This window comes from Mustela lutreola, chromosome 2, assembly GCF_030435805.1.
Source record: "Mustela lutreola isolate mMusLut2 chromosome 2, mMusLut2.pri, whole genome shotgun sequence".
NCBI lineage: Eukaryota > Metazoa > Chordata > Mammalia > Carnivora > Mustelidae > Mustela > Mustela lutreola.
In genome coordinates, this window is record NC_081291.1 from 175701618 (window position 1) to 175729363 (window position 27746).

The 27746-nt window shown below is 35.0% G+C and overlaps 1 protein-coding gene across 6 annotated transcripts in view; it reads left to right on the forward strand.

Moving 5' to 3' along the window:
• SENP7 (SUMO specific peptidase 7) overlaps positions 1–27746 on the forward strand; it is a 162013-nt gene that overhangs the window by 129661 nt on the left and 4606 nt on the right. For all 6 annotated transcript variants that reach the window (XM_059164277.1, XM_059164281.1, XM_059164282.1 and 3 more), the window contains 6 exons: positions 735–868; positions 2415–2531; positions 5737–5859; positions 19034–19126; positions 19738–19862; positions 20653–20705. In XM_059164277.1, the coding sequence (XP_059020260.1) occupies positions 735–868; positions 2415–2531; positions 5737–5859; positions 19034–19126; positions 19738–19862; positions 20653–20705 (645 nt within the window). The remainder of the gene's footprint in view (positions 1–734; positions 869–2414; positions 2532–5736; positions 5860–19033; positions 19127–19737; positions 19863–20652; positions 20706–27746) is intronic.

Below are 27746 nucleotides of genomic sequence, written 5' to 3' on the forward strand. Positions count from 1 at the left end.
GATATCAGAATAAAGTCTACAATTTAGCTTATAATGTGTTAATTTCTTAGTTTTGATGGTTGTAACTGTGGTTATATAAGATGTTAGTATTAGGGGAATCTGGAAAAGGCTTGTATATCTCTGCCAAATACCTCTAGAGAGAAAAGTTTTTTCGAGTTTGCTATGGCAAATATGAACTTTTTATCTCTTAAATTTTATTTGTTCTAGCTATTATATCTTTTGTTCATTTTGAACTGAAAAGTGTTCACATTTTTCTTTAATTCTAGTGCCCATATCTATAAGTAACACTTCAGGTTAACCTTTGACCATTGTATGGACAATATCTTTATTTTTTTTTTAAAGATATACTTATTTATTAGAGAGGGGTTGCATGTGAATATGGGGAGGGGCAGATGGTGAGAAAGAATCTCAAGTAGATTCCCTGTTGAGCATGGAGCTCAACAGGGGCTCACTCTCACAACCCCGAGATCATGATGTGAGTTTATCAAGAGTTGGATGCTTAACCGACTGAGCCACCCAGGTAACCCTGTATGTATAGTATCTTTTGATCAAAAGTATTATCTTGATTTCACAATATCTTTGGAGAAATTCTAAATGTATAGATATAACTCATTGATACTGATTTCTTTTAGTCGTATTTTTAAAAATTAGTCTAGGTTTTGACTTCATTCTTTGAGAGTTAATGCGTTTTTATGTATCTATAAGAAAACCTTTTCTTTGCCATTTTTTGTCAGCCTTCAAATACAGATACAGCCAAACCTACTTACACCTTCCTGCAGAAGCAAAGTAGTGGTTGCTACTCACTTTCTATTACATCTAATCCAGATGAAGAATGGCGAGAAGTCAGGCACACTGGGCCTGTTCAGAAGTATGTACTGTGTCATACCTGTTTGTAATAGGTAGACATATTTGTAGTTTTCACTCATGTTGCTGATTTTAAATAATTTACCTTTTTCTTCTTAATTGGGGTATAACTGACAAACAATATTACAATAGTTTCAGTTATATAATATTGATTTGACAGTAGTTTACCTTTTTAAATGTTTTGAGTTTTGCTTTTACATTGATAGTAATAGAAGTAATATTTTTTTTTGAGAAAATTAAAAAAATTTATTGAGAAAACAGTCAGTGCCATTTCGTTTAGTTTTATGTCAGTAAGATGGCAACCATAATGTCAAATTTGGTAAGATTAAAATATTTGTTGAAAATACTAGAGTGCAGTATATGGTTTTTATGACTATATAGTCATAAAATCAGTTATCATATACCAATATACCATATCTGAATATATGGTAGGAAAAGTGGGGTTGCTTAACTGAGGTGTAACTCAATTTAATGTACTTTGAAGTTTATTAGAACTTCCTTTTCATAAGTTGCTACTTTATTCATATTTCATCTTATATATGTCTTGTCATGGTGGCCAGAATAGGGAGTCTCTGCATTTGAGGGTGATTTCTCTTCCTATGTATGATTCCTTTTTTCTGTTAAGAAAAAAAAACAACAACAAATGAAAGAACAGAATAGAAAATAGCCCATAAAATAGTAACTTTTATATTAGCATTTAAAATTTCACATATTTTTATATAATTTAGGTGCTTTGCTTGCCAAGATTAAGTCAATTACAGGTGACTTCGTTTTGAAGTCAAGATGCACACATTATTTCTGGTTTAAGATACACATATTATTATATTTTTATTGTTGACTATATTCATGCAAATGATGACTATCATGTATATTCCAAGATTATACCTAGAAACTCAGAACTGCTCATGTTTCTGAGATTTAAGAGAAGATATCAGAAAAAAGATGCCTAATTAGTGGCTCTCTGTTTTCTTCTTCTTTCTGCTTGTGTTATAATTACTTGTTTCCTTTATATTCTCTTTAGTTTTACATTGTAAGCACTTTGTTATAGGAAACCTGCCTTCTCTGCTCCCATGTTATTTCTTTATTGCTCTGCTGTTGCTGTGGACTAGCCACCAGTAGGAGAACATAATTTTTGACTGTTGGCTTCTAAATGGAAAGGAACTAATCTTGGGGATTCAAAATTAGAGCTGGAAAGTGGAGCTTAGGAAAATCTTTTATTGTTTATTACATCAGTTTGTTGAAAGTTAAACATTGTACAGAAGAGAGATATCTTTGATGGTATTACAACTGATTGTGATATATAAGGTATTGATTAGGTGAATATGATACTAGCCCCACATGGGATTGGAAATGAAAAGACAGTGAAAGTACTATTAGTACCTTGTGAAAATAAAGAAGGAAAATAACTGTCAGTTATTTTTACTCCATACACTTTAGTTATTGAATACATAGCCCTATTAGTGTTCTATATAACAAATTTCTTTGTTATATACTGTTATATACTGGAATTTTCACTACAATATGTTTAAACTTTAGTTTTACTTTTTAAGGTTGATTGTATATCCTCCACCACCTACAAAAGGGGGATTAGGAGTAACTAATGAAGATCTGGAGTGCTTAGAAGAAGGAGAGTTTCTTAATGATGTAATCATTGATTTCTACCTTAAGTAAGTACAGTGATGAATGATCTTCTCATTTATCAATTTTGATTTGAATCTTAAACCACATGTCTATCACTGAAGTTTTTTTTTTAACTCTAACTAAAAGTAACCTGCCAAGAATTCAAAGATTTTTGCTTACAGCATTTTCTATAGTTGACTTCAGTTTCATTCCTTTATCTCTTGAAGATGCTATGTACTCCAGAAGAGTTACTATTTTTTTGTTTATTTTCATTTTTGTTCATTTGTTTACTTCAGATTTATATTTCTTCATTATATTTCTGTGATGAAAGAAATACTTTAAAAATTACAGGTCACTTTGGGAAGGGAAAAGAAGCAATTCTGTAGTGATCTCTTGTGTCTTTAAGCACTGTAAGAGTTACCTGTCATTTAAAAAACCCATACCACTATTCCATTAAAAAATAATTTTCAACTTTTTGTAGAGCCAAGCTGAAGGAATAGATAGGAAGGTAAGCTTCATCTTACCTGAACCCTCTTGTTTAACTAATAATACTAGCCTTAGTTAAATAATCTTCTACCAGGGCCTCATGAATTATGAGGTTTTCCAGTCTGTTTGGAAAGAATAGGCACTATTTTTGTGGCTAGCTACCATTCCCTCTAATCTTTTCAGGTAGTTCTCTCCCTAGCCTTTTCCTTACATGCATGTGGTGATGAAAATTCTGCATATTCAAGGAGGATTCTCTGCAGATGTCTGGAATTTTCTTTAACTACAGCTTTTCCTTTTTCAGTATTCTGATCTGCAAATTCTATCTGCCTTGGTCTCTACCATCTTTCAGTGTCTCCTCAACTTGTAGTCTGTCACCTGGGTTACTCAGTCCCATGCTACAGGCTGGACAACATATTAAGCTGGTGCATTAGTGGAACTCACCGTGTTTATTTCCCCTTTCTCAAAAATCATTGTTCTTTGTTGCCTGGTGTCCAGTGTTCTGAGAACTATTGATTCATATATATTTTGTCTGATTATTTATTTATTTATTTATTGCTTCTTTCATCCAGGAGGGTTAATCTGGCTTCTGTTATTCCATCTTGGCTGGAAGCAGAAGTCTCCATTATCAATTACTCTTTACTCTCCCTTCCCCCTCTATATACTCAGTTGCCAACTTTATTTTTTCTTCTTTTTTTATATTAACATAGAATGTATTATTTCTTTTAGGGGTCCAGGTCTGTGACTCATCAGTTTTACACAATATACAACACTCACCACAACACATACCCTTCGCAGTGTTCATCACCCAGGCACCCCATCCCTTCCACCCTCTTCCCCTCCAGCAACCCCAGTTTGTTTCCTTAGATTAAGAGTCTCTTATGGTTTGTCTCCCTCTCTGGTTTTGTCTTGTTTCATTTTCCAATTTTATTAGATTCTGTCTCTAAATTCATTTATTCTTTTTCTTCTATCATCATGTCATGATTTTCTAGTACCTCTTACCTGGATTGTTATTCTGTCTTTTATTTTATTTTATTTATTTGTCAAAGAAGAGAGAGAGAGAGAGAGGGCGCGAGAGAGCGTGCATGCACACAAGTAGGGGGAGCAGCAGGCAGAGGGAGAGGGCAAAGCAGATGCAGGGCCCGATCCTAGGAGTCTGGGATCATGCCCTGAACCAAAAGCAGCTGCTCAATGACTGAGCCACCCAAGTGCCCCTTTTTCTGTTTTTCTAATGTTTTTCCTTGTATCCTTTATCTCTGTTTTCCTGTCCATTAAGTATATTATGATCAGCAATATTCTTCTTAAGGTATTCTATGAATGCAATTCCCATTAAAAATATATATTAATTTCTTACTACCTGTCAAAATGAGTTCAGACACTTTGGCATTCGAGAGCCTTAATAATTTGACACTATCTTTTTAGCCATTTACTAATAACCCTGTATGTATTACATAGTCCAAAAATATTGAATTATAAATAATTTACTCTTCTGCCTTAATGCACTGTTTGTCCCGATTCTGAACACTTTCCTCTTTATCTCAATCTTTTAAAGTTTTATTCCTCTTTCAAGGTTTCTCTCAAGTGATACCTTCCTGAAACTTCTCCTGATCTTCTAAACAGATATTACTAACTCCCATAATACTTCATTTACATCTTTTGTAGTACTTAAAATATTTTGCCTGATTTTAAAGTTAGTTGATGATATTATGATCATTCTCCTTCTCCTTATGCTCTTACATCTTATTTATTTTTGTATCCGTATAATAGTGTCAAGCTTATATTTGGTGAGGTGAACTGAATCATATTCTTAGTTTTTTTATGTTTTATTGGAATTAACTAATACAATTTTATTTCTAATTTATTTCCAGTAGTACTTTTCTATACTTCCTTTTCACTGAATTGCCTGTATGTCTCTCTCATCGACTTCCTTTCAGAGGGGATTCTAACTTTATTTTTTAAACAACTTTCTATTTATTTTTTAAATTAATGAATTACTTGTAAGTAGTAAAGTACATAAATTATAAGTGTACAACGAATGAATGTTCACATATATATGCACCCACATAATCATCATTCAGATCAAGATACCATTTCTAGCACATCAGAAGCATCCTTTTTGTCTCCTTCCATGTAGCAAAGCCTTCCCATAACCACATTAAAAAATTTCAAGTTGTGTTAGTCTTTTGTGCTTTTTAAAAAGAGCGATTACAAGGTCATTTTTGAACCTGTATAAGCTATTAAGAATAGCAAAATTCTCTAATTATGAAGGGTTTAAGCACTAAATCATTGAATTATAAGCTTATATTGAAGAATTCTTTTAGTAGAAATGGACTAAGGATTTATAGGGTAGTCATATCTCATAGTAATTAAAATTTTTCTAGATTTATTATAGGAGTGTCATGGTTTCAGTATTTGATTAATCTTTCCTTCTATACTCTCCTTTGTATTTATTGTAAGCTATATGGTGACAGCTACTTCCCCCCACTTATTTTATATGTTAGTGTACATATGGTGCTTGGTATATGTTAGGAATTTGATAATACATGTTAAGCAAGTAAAAGAATCAGCAGGCAATTTCTGCTTTAAGCAGTCTTGATGGGAGATGAGGTAATGAACGAACCAAAAATACTGAAATCAGAGCAAATTGCAAGATGACTTTGACTCTAATTGGTCATAAAAACGAAGATTTCTGGAATACATAAGATAACTGGAAGAAGACCAGGTAGAAATCTAAAAACAACTTTCTTTTGTGGTGTTGCTGTTTTACAGGTATCTTTTATTGGAGAAGGCATCAGATGAACTTGTTGAACGAAGTCACATTTTTAGTAGCTTTTTCTATAAATGCTTGACAAGAAAGGAAAATAATTTAACAGAAGACAATCCAAATCTTTCGTAAGTCATACTTTCTATGTACTTAAGTTTTAAGAGGAAAATATGCTATTTTGATGTTTCTAAGTGAAAAAACTTGTTACATTATTTCCTGGAGTGAGCAGTATTACCACTTATGCAGGTTTTTTTGCTCTAAGATATGCTTCTTACCCTTCCACTGTTCTGTTCCCTGAAACAGGAGGCTGACTTTTACAGGCTGCATTTCCAAGTGCACGTTCTGTGGGGACACTAGAAGTTGGAGGGCAAGGAGGGAAAAAGTCAGGTTACCCTCTTTGCCTTAGGTAGTGATTTGGCAGTGGCTCTATTTCCTCTGTGGATTGTGTCTTTCAATGAACAGATCTGTAAGAATGCCAGCTCCTATGTGGAGTTGCTACTGCTTCTTCCTCTTTGCCCTTTAGTGTAGGGGTATAGTAATTTCCTCCTATGCTAGTCTCTTGTTGCCTCTCTGCTCTCTTTTTGGCTTTGCACTTTCTTTATCATCACTATAGACAATTCTCTACATTACATTTTTTAAAAAAAGATTTTATTTATTTATTTGACAGAGAGAGAGAGAGATCACAAGTAGGCAGAGAGGCAGGCAGAGAGACAGGGCAAAGCGGGCTCCCTGCTGAGCAGAGAGCCCCACGCAGGGCTCGATCCCAGGACCCTGAGATCATGACCTGAGCTGAAGGCAGAGGCTTAACCCACCGAGCCACCCAGGCGCACCTACATTACATTTTTTTTTAAAGATTTTATTTATTTATTTGATAGAGAGAGATCACAAGTAGGCAGAGAGGCAGGCAGAGAGAGAGGAGGAAGCAGGCTCCCCGCTGAGCAGAGAGCCCGATATGGGGCTCGATCTCAGGACCCTGAGATCATGACCTGAGCCGAAGGCAGAGGCTTAAACCACTGAGCCACCCAGGCGCCCCCCTACATTACATTTTTATCTGTCTTAAAATATAGTGACTTTTGATTTTCTGGTCAAACTGTCACCAAAATACTATTCTTCAGTTAAACTACTGTAAATTATACAAAATACTATGTTTACATAATTTGGCTTACAGTCAAAATTAATGGGGAGGGATATTTGGAAGGGGAAAGTTTATTAAATACATTGATATTAAACATTTTTGATGCCTTCCTGTTCTGTTTTATGTATATAGAAATTCATGGTTAGTACCATGCTTTTAATCTTACATTTTTTTATAAAATTACTAGTCAGTGTTTGGCATAACCACCTAGAAACTGATGAAATGAAAGCAGGTAGGATCTGTTGTAGTTTTAAATTTTAGGATAATTTTTAAAAATTAAAATTTGATATTATATGTTTGATCATATATAAAAGGAATATAAAACAAAGACACATAAGTGGCATATCCAGAGTAAGATATATATATATATATATATATATATATGATACTAAGCTTAGATATTACTATACTTAGTATATTATACACACATACACACACACACACACACAGATGACCCTGGAACAACACGGGTTTGAAACATGTGGTGCCCTTATATGCAGATTTTTTTAATAGGTACAGTATATGTATTAACTGTAAATACTGTAAATGTGTTTTCCTTATGGTTTTCTTGATAACTTCTTTTAGATACCATCTATTTATTTATTTCTTATTTATTTATTATTTTCTCTAACTTACTATATTATTTTAATAGTACATTATATAATACAGTACATGATAAAATACATATAACATGCAAAATATGTGTTAATTGATTTTATGTTATTGGTAAGGCTTCTGATCAACATGAGACCCTTAGTGGTTAACATTTTGGGGAGTCAAAAGTTACATACATGGATTTTCAACTCCATTGGGAGTGTGGGTGCCACTAAACTCCTCATTGTTCAAGGATCAACTGTGTGTGTATGCCTGTGTGTGTTTGTATCTCTCTCCTGGACAAAAATTCATACTAATGCTTGGCCAGATATATATGTTATTAGTATTCACACAAAGAATTTCTATAAATCAGTAAAAAAATTAAAAAGCCCAGAATCAAAGTGATAAGGGATACAAACCTTTAAAAAAATTTTTTTAAAAATTAGCATATAATGTATTGTTTGTTTCAGGGGTACAGGTCTATGATTCATCAGTCTTATACAATGCACTGCACTCACCATAGCACATACTCTCCCTAGTGTCCATTACCCAAGCACCCCATCCCTCCTACTCTCTTCCCCTCCAGCAACCCTCAGTTTGTTTCCTGAGATTAAGAGTCTCTTAATGGTTTGTCTCTTTCTTTGGTTTCATCTTTCATTTTTCCCTCCCTTCCCCTATTATCCTCTCTGTCTTGTTTCTCAAATTCCTCATATCCGTGAGATCATATGATAATTGCCTTTCACTGACTGACTTATTTTGCTTAGCATAATACCCTCTAATTCCATCCATGTTGTTGCAGATAGCAAGATTTCATTTTTTGATGGCTGCATAGTATTCCATTGTGTGTGTGTGCGTGTGTGTTGTGTGTCTATCTATCTATCTATCTATCTCACATCTTCTTTATCCATTCATATGATGTTGGATATCTAGGCTCTTTCCATAGTTTGGCTGTTGTAGATATTGTGGACTATTGTGGGTCTTTCCATAGTTTGGCTACTATGGATTGCCATGAACATTCAGGTGCATGTGCCCCTTCAGATCACAACATTTACATCTTTAGGGTATAAACCCAGTACTGCAGTTGCTGGGTCATAGAGTAGCTCTATTTTCAACTTTTTGAGGAATCTCCATGCTGTTTTGCAGAGTGGCTATACCAGCTTGTATTCCCACCAACAGTGTAAGAGAGTACCCTTTCTCTGCATCCTCACTGACACCTGTCATTTCCTGACTGGTTAATTTTAGCCATTCTGACTGGTGTGAGGTGGTATCTCATTGTGGTTTTGATTTGTATTTCCCTGATGCTGAGTGATGTTGTACATTTTCTCATGTGTCTGTTGGCCATTTGGATGTCTTTGCAGAAATGTCTGTTCATGTCTTATACCCATTTCTTGATTGGATTATTCTTTGGGTGTTGAGTTTGCTAAGTTCTTTATAAATTTTGGACACTAGCCCTTTGTCTGATATGTCATTTGCAAATATCTTCTTCCATTTTGTCAGTTGCCTTTTGGTTTTATTGACTGTTTCCTTTGTTGTGCAAAAGCTTTTGATCTTGATGAAGTTCCAGTAGTTCTTTTGTCCTTGATTCTCCTGCCTTTGGTGATGTTTCTAGGAAAAAATTACTGTGGCTTAGGTCGAAGAGGTTGCTTCCTGTGTTTTCCTCAAGGATTTTGAAGGATTCCTGTCTCACATTGAGGTCTTTCATCCATTTTGAGTCTATTTTTGTGTGTGGTGTAAGGAAATGGTACAGTTTCATTCTTCTGCATGTGACTGTCCCATTTTCCCAACACCATTTGTTGAAGAGACTATCTTTTTTCCATTGGACATTCTTAACTGCTTTGTCGAAGATTAGTTGACCCTAGAGTTGAGGGTCTATTTCTGGACTCTCTATTCTGTTACATTGACCAATGTGTCTGTTTTTGTGCCAGTACCATACTATCTTGATAATTACAGCTTTGTAATAGAGCTTGAAGTCTGGAATTGTGATGCTGCCAACTTTCAACATTCCTCTGGCTATTCAAGGTCTTTTCTGGTTCCATATAAATTTTAAGTTTATTTGTTCCATTTCTTTGAAAAAAGTTGATGGTATTTTGATAGGGATTGCATTAAATCTGTAGATTGCTCTAGGTAGCATAGACATTTTCATAATATTTGTCCTGAATCATGAGTGTGGAACATTTTTCCATTTCTTTGTGTCTTCCTCAATTTCTTTCCTGAGTACTCCATAGTTTTCTGAGTACAGATTCTTTGCCTCTTTGGTTAGATTTATTCCTGGGGATCTTAAGGTTTTGGGTGCAATTGTAAATGGAATTGACTCCTTAATTTCTCTTTCTTCTTTCTTGCCGTTGTTGTAAGAAATGCAAATGATTTCTGTGCATTGATGTTGTATCCTGCCACTTAACTGAATTCCTGTATGAGTTCTAGCAGTTTTGGAGTGGAGTCTTTCAGGTTTTCCACATAAAGTATCATATCTGCCTGGAGTGAGAGTTTGACTTCCTTTTTGCTGACTCAGATGCCTTTTATTTCTTCTTGTTGTCTGACTGCTGAGGCTAGGACTTCTAGTATTATGTTGAATAGCAGTGGTGAGAGCGGACAGCTCTGCTGTGTTTGACCCTAGGGGAAAAGCTCTGTTTTTCCTCCATTGAGAATGATATTTGCTGTGGTGTTTTTCATAGATAGCTTTGATGATATTGAGGTACGTACCCTCTGTCCCTACACTGTGAAGATTTTTGATCAAGAAAGGATGCTGTATTTTGTCAAATGCTTTTTCAGTATCTATTGAGAGTATCATAAAATATCTTTTATTAATGTATTGTATCACATTGATTGTTTTGAGGATGTTGAACCAACCTTGAAGCCCAGAAGTAAATCCCACTTGGCCATGGTGCATAATCCTTTTAATGTACTGTTGAATCCTGTTCGCTACTATTTTGGTGAGAATTTTTGCATCCATGTTGATAAGGGATATTGGTCTGTAATTTTCCTTTTTATAGGGACTTTGTCTGGTTTTGGGATCAAGGTAATTCTGGTCCCATAAAATGAGTTTGGAAATTTTCCTTCCATTTCTATTTTTTCGAACAGTTTCAAGAGAATAGATATTAATTCTTAAAATGTTTGGTAGAATTCCCCTGGGAAGCCATGTGGTCTTGGGCTCATGTTTGTTGGGAGATTTTTGATGACTGCTTCAGTCTCCTTACTGGTTATGGGTCTGTTCAGGTTTTCTATTTCTTCCTGGTTGAGTTTTGGTAGTTTCTATGTCTCTAGGAATGCCCGCATTTCTTCCAGATTATCTTATTTGCTGGTATATAGTTGCTCATAATATGTTCTTATAATTGTTTGTATTTCTTTGGTGTTCGTTGTGATCTCTCCTCTTTCATTCATATTTTGTTAATGTGGGTCCTTTCTCTTTTCTTTTTGATAAGTCTGGCCAGGAGTTTATCAGTCTTTAAATTCTTCCAAGGACCAGCTCCTAGTTGTGTTGATCTGTTCTACTGGTACTTTTTTGTTGTTGTTGTTTTTGTTTTTGTTTCTGTTTCATTGATTTCTGCTCTGGTCTTTATTATTTCTCTTCTCCTGTTGGGTTTAGGCTTTCTGTATTGTTCTTTCTCCAGTTTATTTAGGTGTAGGGTTAGGTTGTATACTTGAGACCTTTCTTGTTTCTTGAGAATGGCTTGTATTGCTATATACTTTCCTCTCAGGACACCTTTGCTGTGTCTCAAAGATTTTGTACAGTGTGTTTTCATTTTAATTTATTTCCAGATATTTTTTAAATTCTTTAATTTCCTGTTTGACCCATTCATTCTTTTAGTAAGATGGTCTTTAGCCTCCATGTATTTGAGTTCATTCTAACTTTCCTCTTGTGGTTGAGTTCTAGTTTCAAAGCATTGTAGTCTGAAAATATGCTGGGAATGATCCCAGTCTTTTGGTACTGGCTGAGACCCGATTTGTGACCCAGAAGGTGATCTATTTTGGAGATTGTTCCATGTGCACTAGAGAAGAATGTGTATTCTGTTGCTTTGAGATGGAATGTTCTGAATTATCTGTGATGTCTCTCTGGTCCAGTGTGTCATTTAAAGCCTTTATTTCCTTGTTCATCTTTTGCTTAGATGATCTGTCCATTTCAGTAAGGAGTTGTTATAGTCCCCGCCTATTGTTGTATTATTGTTGATGTGTTTCTTTGATTTTGTTATTAATTGATTTATATAGTTTGCTGCTCCCATGTTAGTGCCATAGATTTTTAAAATTGTCTAATCTTCTTGTTGGACAGACCCTTTAATATGATATAGTGGCCTTCTTCATCTCTTATTATGGTCTTTTGCTTAAAATCAAATTTGTTTGATATAAGGATTGCTACCCCAGCTTTCTTTTGATGTCCTATTAGCATGGTAAATTGTCTTCCATCCCTTCACTTTAAATCTGGAGGTGTCTTTGGTTCTAAAATGAGTTTCTTGCAGACAGCATATCAATGGGTCTTTTTTTTTTTTTTTTAAATGTTTGCTGATACCCTCTGTCTTTTCATTGGGGAATTTAGCCCATTTACATTCAGAGTAACTATTGAAAGATGTGAATTAAGTGACATTGTATTGCCTGTAAGGTGACTGTTACTGTATATTGTCTGTATATTCATTTCTGGTCTGTTACTTTTAGGCTCTTTCTTGGCTTAGAGGACCCCTTTCAGTATTTCCTGTAGGGCTGGTTTGGTGTTTGCAAATTCTTTTAGTTTTCATTTGTCCTGGAAGCTTTTTATCTGTCCTTTTATTTTCATTGCCAGCCTGGATGGGTATAATATTCCTGGTTGCATATTTTTCACGTTTAGTGCTCTGAATATATCATGCCAGTCCTTTCTGGCCTGCCTGGTCTCTGCGGGTAGGTCTCCTGTCAGTCTACTATTTCTATCATTGTAGGTTACAGACCTCTTGTCCTGAGTTGTTTTCAGGATTTTCTCTTTGTCACTGGGACTTGTAAGTTTTATTATTAAATGATGGGGTGTTGACCTACTTTTATTGATTTTGAGGGCAAGTTCTCTATGCCTCCTGCATTTTGATGCTTATTTCCTTCCCCAAACTAGGGAAGTTCTCCCCTGTAATTTGCTCCAATATACCTTCTGCCTCTCTCTTTCTTCTTCTTCTTAGTTCCCAATTATTCTAATATTGTTTTGTCGTATGGTATCACTTATCTCTTGAATTCTCCCCTTGTGATTCAGTAGTTGTTTATCTCTCTTTTTCTCAGCTTCCTTATTCTCCATCATTTGGTCTTCTATATCACTAATTTTCTCTTCTGCCCCAATTATCCTAGCAGCCAGAGCCTCCATTTTTGATTGCACCTCATTAATAGCTTTTGTGATTTCAACTTGTTTAGATTTTAGTTATTTTATTTCTCCAGAATGGGATTTTATTTCTTCAGAAAGAGATAGTATCTTCTATGCTTTTTTCAAGCCCAGCTGGCATTTTTATAATTATTTTCTAACTTTAGTTTTGACATCTTACTAATGCGTATTGATTAGGTCCTCACAGTCAGTATTGCCTCTTGTTCTCTTTTGGAGGTGAGTTTTTCCACCTTGTCATTTTATCTAGAGCAGAATAGATGAATGAGAGAACAAAATGCTAAAATGGTAACAATGACTCCAGAAAAAATAATACAGTAACCATATCAGAGAAAACCTGAATCCAGTGGGAGAAGAAAGGGAAAAAAATATATGATTGGCCTGATGAATATAACAGAGCCACACAGTTCGTTTGGGTGTATTTTTGTCTGTTAGAAGAAACTGCCTCCCAAAATTTGAGAGAAAGAAAGAAAGAAAGAAAAAAAATATGTAGGTAAACATGATGAAGTGATGGAATATGACTGTTAAGATGAAAGTTAAAAAAAAGTTAAAAAATATATATATATATTTTTAGTTTTAATTTTTAATTTTTTTTTATGAACATATATTTTTATCCCCAGGGGTACAGGTCTGTGAATCAACAGGTTTACACACTTCACAGCACTCACCATAGCACATACCCTTCCCAATGTCCATAACCCCAACCCCCTTCTCCTTGCAACCCCTCCCCCCTGCAACCCTCAGTTTGTCTTGTGAGATTAAGAGTCACTTATGGTTTGTCTCCCTCCCAATCCCATCTTGTTTCATTGATTCTTCTCCTACCCACTTAAGCCCCCATGTTGCATCTCCACTTCCACATATCAGGGAGATGATAGGATAGTTGTCTTTCTCCACTTGACTTATTTCGCTAAGCATGATACGCTCTAGTTCCATCCATGTCATCGCAAATGGCAAGATTTCATTTCTTTTGATGACTGCATAGTATTCCATTGTGTATATATACCATATCTTCTTTATCCATTCATCTGTTGATGGACATCTAGATTCTTTCCATAGTTTGGCTATTGTAGACATTGCTGCTTAAAACATTCTGTGATGTCCATCTGGTCCAATGTGTCATTGTTGATCTTTTGCTTGGATGATCTGTACATTTCAGTGAGGGGAGTGTTAAAGTCCCCAACTATTATTGTATTATTATTGATGTGTTTCTTTGATTTTGTTATTAATTGGTTTATATAGTTGGCTGCTCCCACGTTGGGGCATAGATATTTAAAATTGTTAGATCTTCTTGTTGGACAGATCCTTTGAGTATGATATAGTGCCCTTCCTCATCTCTTATTATAGTCTTTGCCTTAAAATCTAATTGATCTGATATAAGGATTGCCACTCCCGCTTTCTTCTGATGTCCATTAGCATGGTAAATTCTTTTCCACCCCCTTACTTTAAATCTGGAGGTGTCTTTGGGTTTAAAATGAGTTTCTTGTAGGCAACATATAGATGGGTTTTGTTTTTTTATCCATTCTGATACCCTGTGTCTTTTGATTGGGGGATTTAACCCATTAACATTCAGGGTAACTATTGAGAGATATGAATTTAGTGCCATTGTATTGCCTGTAAGGTGACTGTTGCTGTATATTGTCTCTGTTCCTTTCTGATTAACTACTTTTAGGCTCTCTCTTTGCTTAGAGGACCCCTTTCAATATTTCCTGTAGAGCTGGTTTGGTGTTTGCAAATTCTTTCAGTTTTTGTTTGTCCTGGAAGCTTTTAATCTCTCCTTCTATTTTCAATGATAGCCTAGCTGGACATAGTATTCTTGTCTGCATGTTTTTCTCATTTAGTGCTCTGAAAATATCATGCCTGCTCTTTCTGGCCTGCCAGGTCTCTGGATAAGTCTGCTGCCAATCTAATATTTTTACCATTGTATGTTACAGACTTCTTTTCCCGAGCTGCTTTCAGGATTTTCTCATTGTCACTAAGACTTATAAATTTTACTATTAGGTGACGGGGTGTGAACCTATTATTATTGATTTTGAGGGGCGTTCTCTGCACCTCCTGGATTTTGATGCTTGTTCCCTCTGCCATATTGGGGAAATTCTCTCCAATAATTCTCTCCAGTATACCTTCTGCTCCCCTCTCTCTTTCTTCTTCTTCTGGAATCCCAATTATTCTAATGTTGTTTCGTCTTATGGTGTCACTTATCTCTCGAATTCTCCCCTCATGGTCCAGTAGCTGTTTGTCCCTCTTTTGTTCAGCTTCTTTATTCTCTGTCATTTGGTCTTCTATATCGCTAGTTCTTTCTTCTGCCTCATTTATCCTAGCAGTGAGAGCCTCCAGTTTTTAATTGCACCTCATTAATAGCTTTTTGATTTCAACTTGGTTAGATTTTAGTTCTTTTATTTCTCCAGAAAGGGCTTTTATATCTCCCGAGAGGGTTTCTCTAATATCTTCCATGCCTTTTTCGAGCCCGGCTAGAACCTTGAGAATCGTCATTCTGAACTCTAGATCTGACATATTACCAATGTCTGCACTGATTAGGTCCCTAGCTTTCGGTACTGCCTCTTGTTCTTTTTTTTGTGGTGAGTTTTTCTGCCTTGTCATTTTGTCCAGATAAGAGTATATGAAGGAGCAAGTAAAATACTAAAAGGGTGGCAACAACCCCAGGAAAATATGCTTTCAGAAAGTGGTTGATTTTCTGTTTCTAGAATTGCTGTTCTTCTTCTCTTCAGTCTGCCGTTGGATTTGTAGGTGTTTGCAATCTTTAGATAAGCTATCTAGCTGATCTCCTGCTATCTGAAATAGTCTCAGCCTGCTACTTTTCCACCATCTTGTTTCCTCCTTGAAATATTATAAAATATTTTAAAAAAGGAATTGGTAAGTAAGAAGTTGGTTGAAAAAAAAAAAAAAGAATGTGATCAGACTGGAGACTAGAAGAAAGCTGTAAGCTAGATTTAGGGTCTATTTTGGTCTTTAAGAAGAAACTCTATCCCAAAATTTTAAAGAAAGAAAAACCTATATGCATACAAAAAATAAAGTTAAATAGAATGAAGGGATAGAATATGACTATAACAATGAAAATTTTAAAAGAATTTTTAAAAAGGTATTTATAAAATAGTTTAAAATAGGAAATAGGAACAATTAACAAAAAATAGAGGAAGAAAAAAATAACGAAAATTTTTAAAAATTTAACTTCAGAAGACGAAGTAATCATGGGGAAACAGCCATGAATTTAATGTGCTCCGTTCTTCTAGCACTGTTGTTTTGCTGTTCTCATTGATCAGTAATTTTGATTACTGAGGTGGAGTAGTACTGCCCTAGTCAGGTCAGGCTAAGTGGTATGTTCTGTTTCGCTCTTGGTAGTTTTTCTTCTCTGAACACTTTCCATACAGCTTTGGAGGATGAGAATGAAGATGGTGGCTTCCCAGTTTCCCACCCGGAGTTGCTGAGAGCTCGGGGTCCTACTTCTTAGTGCACCCTCAGAGAAAAGCAGTCAATCACTCCTGTCTCCCTGATCTCTGGCTGCACTGTGAGCTCACCCAGCCTGTTACCGGGAATTTCTGTGTGTGGCACACGGCCTCGTTTGGAGTCTCCCAACCCAGCAGATTATTGCAGTGTGAATCCATGCCCCTCTCCCTGGGATAGGAAGGGTGGGGTCTCCCCAGATCTGCCACTTTTGGGCTCCCTGCTCCAAGAGCAGTGGTACCACTATGCCTCAGATCACGGTTAGTGGGAATCCCAAGCTGAGAGCCCACTCCTTGGCTCTGTCTTTGCAGCTGGCTTTCCTGCTTACCTGGGAGCTTGTGGCACTCAGGCACCCCTGGTCTTACTGTAACCCCAAGGGTCCTGTGTCCTGAGGCCACACTGTCCTAGCGAGGGCTCCACCGCCTGCTTAGCTTCTGGAGCGATGTCCGTCACTGGAGCAGACTTCTAAAAGTTTTGATTTTGTGCTCCACTGCTCTGCCGCTTGCTGGGAGCTGGCCCCTCCCTCAGTGGTCTGTCTTCTGGTATATCACCTCGGGTTCACTTCTCCACATGTCCTACCTTCCAGAAAGTAGTAGCTTTTCTGTCCATAGAATTATTCTTCTCTTCAATTTCCTATTGAATTTGCAAGTGTTCAGAATGGTTTGACAACTATGTAGCTGAATTCCTGGGACCAGATGAAATTTAGGTCTCCTGCTCTTCTGCCGTCTTGCTACTCCTTTTCCCCCAAAAGGGATATAAACCTTAATGGTAAATAAATCCCTGATAAGATGCTCATACTACTAGTGTTAGGAAATCTCAGACTAAATGATTCACAAACTCATTACTATGGATTATGAGATGCTGACAGATCTGGCTTCTGTCCATCTCCTATACACATCTCATGATATTCTTTCCACTCACTTATCCTACTTCATTCATCTTAACCTGCTTCCTTTAAATTTTTAAATATGTGAAGCTCTTTCCTATTTTCTGATGAAATTTTTTCTCTTAGCACTTTTTTGTTTCATAACATGATCTCTAATCATTTGTTTGCTTGTCCTAAAATTAAATTTCATGAGGTCATGAACTACATCTGTCTTATTTTCTACCCTTTCCTCAGTGCCTTTTGCTCAGTGCTTGGTACATAGTAGGATCTCAAGAGAATAATAATGTATCTTACTGAATGGGAAGAGAAGTGTTAGACATTTAATTGAACATATTCATTTTCCAAAGAGTTAGGAACTGAGAATAAGTGATTATATTATGTTCCTCATATTCTGTCCTGTTCTCCTTGCCCCATGCAGTGTCTCATAAGTTACCGATCACATAAGGTTAGCATAGTCAGGAAACCAACACCAATATAACAAAAAAAGAAAACCATTTTTCTATCTTTAAGATTTTCTTTTTTTTTAAAGAATTTATTCATTTATTAAAGAGAAAGAGCACGAGCAGAGGGAGGGACAGAGGGACAAGCAGACTGCCTGCTGAGTGAGGAGCTGGACATGAAGCTGGGCTCAATCCTAGAACCCCGAGATCATGACCTGACCCAAAGTCAGATGCTTAACTGACTGAGCCACCCAGGTGCCCCATCTTTAAGATTTTCAAATGGAAAAACAGATTAATAGGCTATGCACTAGTTGAAAATAATTGTTTATAATCACTGGAATGGTTGGGTCATTCTGAAATAAGAAAATGCTGTAAACATAGGACTTCTGATTATTTTATAAAGTTAATTACATTGTATCTAATTTCTGCCACTTGTTTTCAGCTCATTCTAGATTCCATCTCCTTCCTAATATTTATCCCTCTGAGTTTGGTTAGATATTCAGATGAATAGGGATGGGTCAGAGAAGTCTGATTCCTATATTACTTGGAACTTTAAAAAAATAAATAAAGAAGAACTTAATGATTTGTTTCATTCGGTGCATAAAAAAGAGGTTCTTGAAGGGACTGAGCCAGAAGTCACATACCATCTCTTTTATGTCACTGTTAAATACCACCTCTTTCCTGAAACTTTTTTTGATATTCAAACTTGGTTTGATATCATCCTTCCTTAGCTTTCCTGATAAAGAAAAGATAAGTATTTCTCTGTCCTGATTCTTTTCTAGATGGCTTTTCTAAATGCTCTAACGTAATTTCTTTATAATCCTTATGACATTTATACTTTAGTTATTTGTTGTAGTTGTTTTCTGCCCTCATTACTTTATAAATTCCATAAAGGTAGTGTGGGTGATTTTTATTAATTGCTCATAGAAAACTAATATTTATTGCAGAAACACAATGGAAGATGGATGAATGGTGGCTATGTTTAACTCATTATCTTATAATTTCCTTATATATGAAATGGAAGTAGATGAATGTCGTCTTTAAAAAAATCTAAGAATATATGCCTCATTCCTCCTCTTCCATTAAGTTTTGATACCTCCCTCATCACATATAAAACATTTAAATGAGTCTCTTAAGATTCTTATCATGTCCACATGAAGCTAAATTGAATAAATAAGTATAGCTATTTTTAGTTGCCGAACTACTTTTGAAATCTATAAAACATTTTATAAATTGCTTTTATTCTTTTTATATTATTATTTATAAATGTGATTAGGATTAAGAACAAACTAGGCTTAATGAAAAGGGGTGAATATTATATATCTTAATGTGTTTTAAATATTATGTATCTTAAAGAGGATGGTTAAGTAAACTGACTCTAGCATTTTTTCAGTGTATGAAAATGACTCTTGAAATCTGTATCTTAAAGTTTAAATTTTTTATATGTAAAAATCTTTCATATTCTCAGAATGGCACAGAGAAGACATAAAAGAGTAAGAACATGGACTCGTCACATAAACATCTTTAACAAAGATTACATTTTTGTGCCTGTAAATGAGTCGTGAGTATTTCAGATTATTTAAAAACAAAATTGGAGCATACAGAAAAAAAATATTTTTTCTTATGGGTATGTAAGTTACAGGTATTATTTTTAATTTTTTCCAAAGAAATGGCTAGAACTATGAGTTACTTAACTTAAATTTTGATTTGACAGTGGCTATATTGTAAATATAGTGGAAAAAAAATGACAGATACTCACAAGACTATAATGACTTAGACATTGAGTTTTTCTTGGACTCAAAAGATTTTCTGTATAAAAGATCAAAAGGTTTTGGGATGAATCTTAAAATATTTAAGAGAACAAGCTCTTCAAGCACAAATAGAAAAAAGTTGATGTTGTGAGTGTCTATTTATTAAAGCAGTTTCTCAGTAGGAAGCACTGATTGGATGAAATAAATAAATTTGAAATAGCTCAGATTTTACCCTAAGTAGTCTTTCTGCTTATTGAATTACTTTTGGAATGTGTATTCCATATTGTGTCAAATATTACAATGGGCTTTTTCAGAATTGGTATGAAAATTGTCATACCCACTTTCTCAGCTGTAGGTCCTGAGCACATTCTTTTGCATTGTTTGGATTTTGTGTTATTAAGATTGTATTTCTTTTCAACAGATCTCACTGGTACCTTGCAGTCATTTGCTTTCCATGGTTAGAAGAAGCTATATATGAAGATTTTCCACAAACATTATCCGAGCACTCCCAAGTTCAGCAGTCTCAACATGACAACAAAACAACAGGTGGTAAACTTAATGTAGTGTTTTTAATAATAATGACAACAACAAAATAATTATAGTGAACAATATAAAGTTAAAAGATACTTCATGACAGTTTTTTATCATGACATTTATTAGAAGAAAGAATAAGAAATCTGAAATTTTCAAAATAGATGCCCAACCTCATGTAATTCTTAATTTATACTGTTATGTCAAGTTTTATTGTAGCACTTTTTGTAATTTTGTAATTTTGTAATTTTGCTAACATGACTAAGAATTCATGTTATGGATCTGCAGGCATAGACCAGTTTAGGTCTTTTGCCTCCTCGGTTAAATTTATTCTTGAGTATTTTATTATTTTTGGTACAAATGTATGTGGAATTATTTTCTTAATTTCTCATTCTGCTATGTGTTATTAGTTTATAGAACTGCAACAAATTTATGTATATTAATTTTGTGTCCTGCAGCTTTACTAAATTCATTTATTTTAATATTTTTAGTGGTGAAATCTTGCATTTTTTTCTTAACAAATGAAAACAATTCTTGTTAACACTAGTAAATTGACTAGGTAATATCAGGTCTCTTAAAATTTTTCCATGATTTTTCTTATGTTACAACACAAATCTTAATTAAGTATGCAAATAAGCTCACTTTTTTGAGAAAAAAAATGAAAATTATGTTTTTAATAGCTGTAGTCTAAACAGTAAGCAGAATTATTAATAGCCATTATCATTAATACTGACCCAAACCACATCTAAATATTTTGCATTAGACATAAATAAACACTTATAACTGCTTTATTATTTCTAACCAGATAATGATCTACATACTGCTTCAACACTGTCTTTGGGCACAGAAGATTCCCAAGTAAGTATATTCTTTTAGGTATAAAAGAGGGAAAACCCTTGAATGTAATAATTTTATCTATAAAATAGGGCATAGTGGAGGTATGGATTATGATGGATATTGATTTTTTTTAAATTAAAAATTTTTTTTTATAAACATATATTTTTAACCCCAGGGGTACAGGTCTGTGAATTGCCAGGTTTACACACTTCATAGCACTCAGCACAGTACATACCCCCCACAATGTCCATACCCCCATCACCCTCTCCCAACCGCCCCCCGCTCCCCAGCAACTCTCAGTTTGTTCTGCGAGATTAAGAATCTTGTATGGTTTGTCTCCCTCCCGATCCCATCTTGTTTCATTTATTCTTTTCCTACCCCCCAAATCCCCCATGTTGCATCTCTACTTTCTCATATCAGGGAGATCATATGATGGTTGTCTTTCTCTGATTGACTTATTTCGCTAAGCATAGTACCCTCTAGTTCCATCCACGTCATTGCAAATGGCAAGATTTCATTTCTATTAATGACTGCTTAGTATTCCATTGTATATATATACCACATCTTCTTTATCCATTCATCTGTTGATGGACATCTAGGTTCTTTCCATAGTTCGGCTATTGTGGACATTGCTGTTATAAACATTTGGGTGCACATGCCTCTTTGGATGACTACGTTTGTATCTTTAGGGTAAATACCCAGTAGTGCAATTGCTGGGGTCATAGGGTAGCTCTATTTTCAACTTTTTGAGGAATCCATATACTGTTTTGCAGAGTGGCTGCACCAGCTTGCATTCACACCAACAGTGTAGGAGGGTTCCCCTTTCTCTGCATCCTCGTCAGCATCTGTCATTTCCTGACTTGTTAATTTTAGCCATTCTGACTGGTGTGAGGTGGTATCTCATTGTGGTTTTGATTTGTATTTCCCTGATGCCAAGTGATGTGGAGCATTTTTTCATGTGTCTGTTGGCCATTTGGATGTCTTTGCAGAAATGTCTGTTCATGTCTTCTGCCCATTTCTTGATTAGATTATTTGTTCTTGGGTGTTGAGTTTGCTAAGCTCTTTATAGATTTTGGATACTAGCCCTTTATCTGATATGTTGTTTGCAAATATCTTCTCCCATTCTGTCAGTTGTCTTCTGGTTTTGTTAACTGTTTCCTTTGCTGTGCAAAAGCTTTTGATCTTGATGAAATCCCAATAGTTCATTTTTGCCCTTGCTTCCCTTGCCTTTGGTGACGTTCCTAGGAAGAAGTTGCTATGGCTGAGGTCGAAGAGGCTGCTGCCTGTGTTCTCCTCAAGGATTTTGATGGATTCCTTTCTCACATTGAGGTCTTTCATCCATTTTGAGTCTATTTTCATGTGTGGTGTAAGGAAGTGGTCCAATTTCATTTTTCTGCATGTGGCTGTTCAATTTCCCCAACACTATTTGTTGAAGAGACTGTCTTTTTTCCATTGGACATTCTTTCCTGCTTTGTCGAAGATTAGTTGACCCTAGAGTTGAGGGTCTATTTCTGGTTCTCTATTCTGTTCCATTGATCTGTGTGTCTGTTTTTGTGCCAGTACCATGCTGTCTTGATGATGACAGCTTTGTAATAGAGCTTGAAGTCTGGATTGAGATGCCCCCAACTCTGGCTTTCTTTTTCAATATTCCTCTGGCTATTTGAAGTCTTTTCTGCTTCCATATAAATTTTAGGATTATTTGTTCCATTCCTTTGAAAAAAGTTGATTGTATATTGATAGGGATTGCATTAAATGTGTAGATTGCTTTAGGTAGCATAGACATTTCACAATATTTGTTCTTCCAATCCATGAGCATGGAACATTTTTCCATTTCTTTGTGTCTTCCTCAATTTCTTTCATGAATACTTTATAGTTTTCTGAGTACAGATTCTTTGCCTTTTTGGTTAGGTTTAGGTATCTTACGGTTTCGAGTGCAATTGTAAATGGGATTGACTCCTTAATTTCTCATTCTTCTGTCTTGTTGTTGGTGTAAAGAAATGCAACTGATTTCTGTGCACTGATTTTATATTCTGACACTTTACTGAATTCCTGTACAAGTTCTAGCAGTTTTGGAGTGGAGTCTTTGGAGTCTTTGGGTTTTCTACATGTAGTATTATATATGATGGATATTGTTGGGCCATAATAAATGTGTTGTTTTATGGTTCTTTGATATATTTTTATGGGGATAGGAAACAGAATAAGAGAAATTATCATTCTTCTTGCATTTTTGTAGCTTATTTTAACTATTTTTATTTGTTTATTCAGTAATTTGTTAGTTCATTTTGGTTGGTTCCTTTTCAGAGTATTTTTTTTTAAGTTTTTTTTTTTTTTAATTTATTCATTTGAGAGAGACAGAGAGAGGGAGAGGGAGAATTAGGGTCCACACTGAGCCAGCCAGGAGCTTGATGTGGGGCTCGATCCCAGGACCTGGAGGTCATGACCAGAGCCAAGAGCAGATTCCCACCATCCAAGCCATCCAAACGCACCTTCAGATGTACTTTTATTCTTCATCATGTTAGCATTTTTTTAAGCTAGTGTAATTAGTAATCTAAACCTAAATATATATATTCAATATATATTTATATATGTTATATAAAAAAATATATATTTTAAAATTATTTTTTTGGGTGTAGTTTGACATACAGTACTACATTAGTTTCAGATGTACAACATAGTGATTTGACAATTTTAAATGTTATGCTACGTTTACTGCAGGTGTATAGCCACCATCTTCACTATACAGTGCTATTGCAGTGTCACTGATCATATTCCTTATGCTGTGACTTTTATATCTATGATTATTTATTCCATTACTGAAGCCTGACTCTCCCACTCCCCTTTCACCCATTTTGTCCATCCCCTGATGCTCTGCCCCTCTGTATTTCTCTATGTTCTCTGTATTTATAGGTCTGATTCTGCTTTTTGTTTATTAATTTGTTTTTTTAGATTTCACATATGAGTGAAATCTTATGGTATTTGTCTTTCTCAATCTGACATATTTCACTTAGTGTAATAGCCTCTAGCTCCCTCCACATCATTGCCAATAACAGACTTTCATTCTTTTTTATTTCTAATACTCCTCTGTGTGTGTGTGTGTATGTGTGTGTGTACATCTTCTTTATCCATTCATCTGTTGATGGGCACTTGGACTGCTTTCATATCTTGGCTATTGTAAATAATACTGCAATAAACATTATGGTGCACATATCTTTTCAAATACGTGTTTTCACTTTCTTTGGATAAACACCAAGTGGTGGAATTATTGGATTGTATGGAATTTCTTTTTCTAATTTTTTGAGGAAACTGTATTGTTTTTCACAGTGGCTGTAGAAAACCAATTTACATTCTCACTAACAGTTTATGCGGATTTCTTTTTCTTCACATTCTCCCCAACACTTGTTATTTTTGTCTTTTTGATTTAGTCCCTTCTGGCAGGTGTAAGGTAGTATTTCATTGTGCTTTTCATTTACATTTCCCTAATGATTAGTGATGTAGAAATTTTTTCTTGTGTTTGTTGGTCATCTGTAGGTCTTATGTCTATTCAGATCCTTTGCCCATCTTTAATTGGACTTAAGTGTGTGTGTTAAATTGTATAAGCTCTCTATGTATTTTGGAAATTAACCCTTATCAGATCTGTCTTTGGCAAATATCTTCTCACATTCGTTAGGTTGCCTTTTCATTTTGTTGATGGTTTGTTTTGCTGTACAAAAGCTTTTTGTTTTGATGTAGTCCCAATAGTATCTTTTTGTTTTGGTTTCCCTTGCCTAAGGAGACAGATCTCGAAAAATGTTGCTAAGGCTGATGTCCAAGAGTACTGCCTGTGTTTTCTTGAAGTAGGTTTATGGTTTCAGATCTCACATTTAGGTCTTTAATTTTGAATTGAATTTTGTATATGGTGTAAGAAAGTGATCCAGTTTCATTCTTTTGCACATAGCTGTCCAGTTTTCTTGACACCATTTAATTGAAGAGGCTATCTTTTGTTCATTGTATATTCTTGCCTTCTTTGTTATAGATTAATTGACCATGTGGGTGTGGGTTTATTCCTGGGCTCTCTAACCTATTCCATTGATCTGTGTGTCTCTTCTGTGGCAGGACTATACTGTTTTGATCACTGTATCTTTGTAGTATAGCTTGAAATCTGAGGTTAAGGTACCTCCAACTTTGTTCTTCTTTCTCAAGATTGCTTTGATTATTTGGGATCTTTTGTGGCTCCATTTTAGGATTATTTTTACTAGTTCTTTGAAAAATAATATTGGTATTTTGATAGGGATTGCTTTGAATCTGAGGAGTACTTTGTGTGGTATGGACATTTTAACAACGTTGATTCTCCAGATCTGTGAACATGTTATGTCTTTCCACTTGTTTATTTGTCTTCAATATCTTTCATGAGTATTTTACATTTTTAGAGTATAGATCTTTCACCTGTGAGGTTGTTTATTCCTAAATTTTTGTGCGTGAGTGTTTTGGTATAATAAATGAGTTGTTTTCTTAGTTTCTATTTCTGCTATTTTGATATTAGTGTATAGAAATGCACCAATTTCTGTATTTTAATTTTTATCTTGCAACTTTACTGTTTTCATTTATGAATTCTAATAGTTTTTTGGTACAGTCTTAATGTTTTTCTGTATATAGTGTGTCATCTGACAGTTTTACTTTTACCTTACCAGTTTGGTTGCTTTTTATTTCTCTTCTTGTCTGATTGTTGGATTTCTAGTACTATGTTGAATAAAAGTGGTGAGAATGAGCATCGTTGTTCCTGGTCTTAGAGGAGAAGCTTTCCCCATAAGTATGTTGTTAGCTATGGGCCATCATACATGAAATTTATGATGTTGTTGAGCTAAGTTCCCTCTAAGCCCACTTTGTTGAGAGTGTTCATCATAAAGAGTGTTCACCATGAGTGGATGTTGAATTTTGTCCAGTGCTTTTTCCACATCTATTAAGATGATCATATGGTTTTTATCCTTTAATTTGTTAGAGGGATGTGTTACCTTGGTTGATTTGTGGATACTGAACCATCCTTGCATACCTGGAATAAATTCCACTTAATTGAGGTGAATGATTTTTTTAATGTAGTGTTAAATTCAGTTTGTTAGTATTTTGTTGATGATTTTTGCATCTGTATTCATCAGAGATATTGGCTTGTAGTTTTCTTTTTTTGTGGTGTCTTTGGTTTCAGAATCAAAGTAATGCTAGCCTCATAGAATGAGTTTGGAAGCTTTCCTTCTATTTTTTGGGTATAGTTTGAGGAGAGTAGATACTAACTCTTCTTTATTTTTTTTTTTAGTTATTTATTTATTTTTGAGAAAGAGAGCAAGCAGGGAGAGGAGCAGAAAGAGAAGGATAAGCAGACTCCACACTGAGTGCAGAACCCAATGTGGGGCTTGATTTCATGATCCTGAGATCATAAGCTGTGCTGAAACCAAGAGTTGATTGTTTAACTGACCAAGCCACCCTGGTTTCCCTAACTCTTTTTTAAATGTCCAGTAGAATCATCTATGAATCTATCTGGTCATCAACTTTTTGATTACTGATTTAGTTTCATTACTAGTAATTGGTCTGTTCAGATTTTCTATTTCTTTCTGATTCAGTATCGGAAGATTGTGTCTTTCTGGGAATTTATTCATTTCTTGTAGGTTTTCCAATTTATTGGCATGTAAGTTTTCATAATCCTTCATATTTATTGGGTGTTGTTACGTCTCATCTTTCATTTCTGATTTTATTTGAATTGTCTTTCTTTTTTCTTGATGATTATGGGTAAAGGTTTATCATTATGTTTCTATTTTCAAAGACCCAGCTCTTGGTTTCATTAATCTTTTCTGTTGTTTTTCTTTTTAGTTTTAATTTAATTAATTTCCTTTTTTTTATTAAAACGATGAAAGAATTTTGTTTTGTTTTTATTTTTTTATTTTTAAATTTATGTATTTATTTATTTTCAGCATAACAGTATTCATTGTTTTTGCACGACACCCAGTGCTCCATGCAATCCGTACCCTCTCTAATACCCACCACCTTTCCACCCTGATTTTTATTATTTCCTTCCTTCTAGCTTTGGGCTTTGTTAGCTCTTTCTTTTCTAGTTTCTTTAGGTGTAAAGTTAGATTGTTTATTTGAAATTTTGTTTATTTGAGGTAGGCCTATATTGCTATAAACTAACTTCTTAGAACTGCTTTTGTAGCATCCCAAAGATTTTGGACTGTTTTGTTTTCATTTTCATTTGTCTCCATGTATATTTTTGATTTCCTCTTTGATTGCTTTGTTGTCCCATTGGTTGTTTAGTCATATGTTGTTTAGGCTCCACCTTTTTGTGTTTTGTTAACTTTTCTTTTATAGTCCTCCAAACTGGCATGCATGGTCTAGTTTTGGTGTCTTAATTGACCAAAGTAACCACCTAGTGATTTTTTTTTTTTTTTTTGGTAGGTACAGAGAGCAGTAGCCTTGCTATCCTGGCATAGGCTTATTTCTTTACCCTTACCGGTATAGGGTGGGCAAAAGAAAGGAAGTTTCCTTTTCTGCTGTAACAGTGACATGATTGGGGAGTTTCTTCTTGCTTATAGAAACAGGCTTCCCAGGAGTGGCTGGGTGGCTTAGTTGGTTAAGCATCTACCTTCAGCTCTGGTCACAATCCCAGGGTGCTGGGATCAAGCCCTTCCTTTTTCCCTCACCTCCCCACAGTCTCTTTCTCTCCCTCAAATAAATAAATAAAATCTTAAAAAAAAGAAGTAGAAGAAAGAAACAGCCTTCCAAATTAGGTTCCTGGGAACACTTGTTCTAAGATGCAGATTATGATAAAAGGATTATAAGGTCAGTTGGGTAAATCCTATGTCTTAGTCCTCTCTTAAAGATTCACGGTTACATTAGAATAATAAAGGTACTGAGAAGATTTCATTAAAGAAATCTGCTTGAAGTTTGATCTGTTGTTTCTCAAATTTGTCTCCACCAACAGCATATGTTGAGTTAGAAAATGTAGATAAGGGTAGATTAAATTAACTTGTTTATCTTTGCTTAAGATGGGGACTCTAAATAGAAGTAGTTAGAATTCTAGGTTGTTTTTAGGCCATGTTA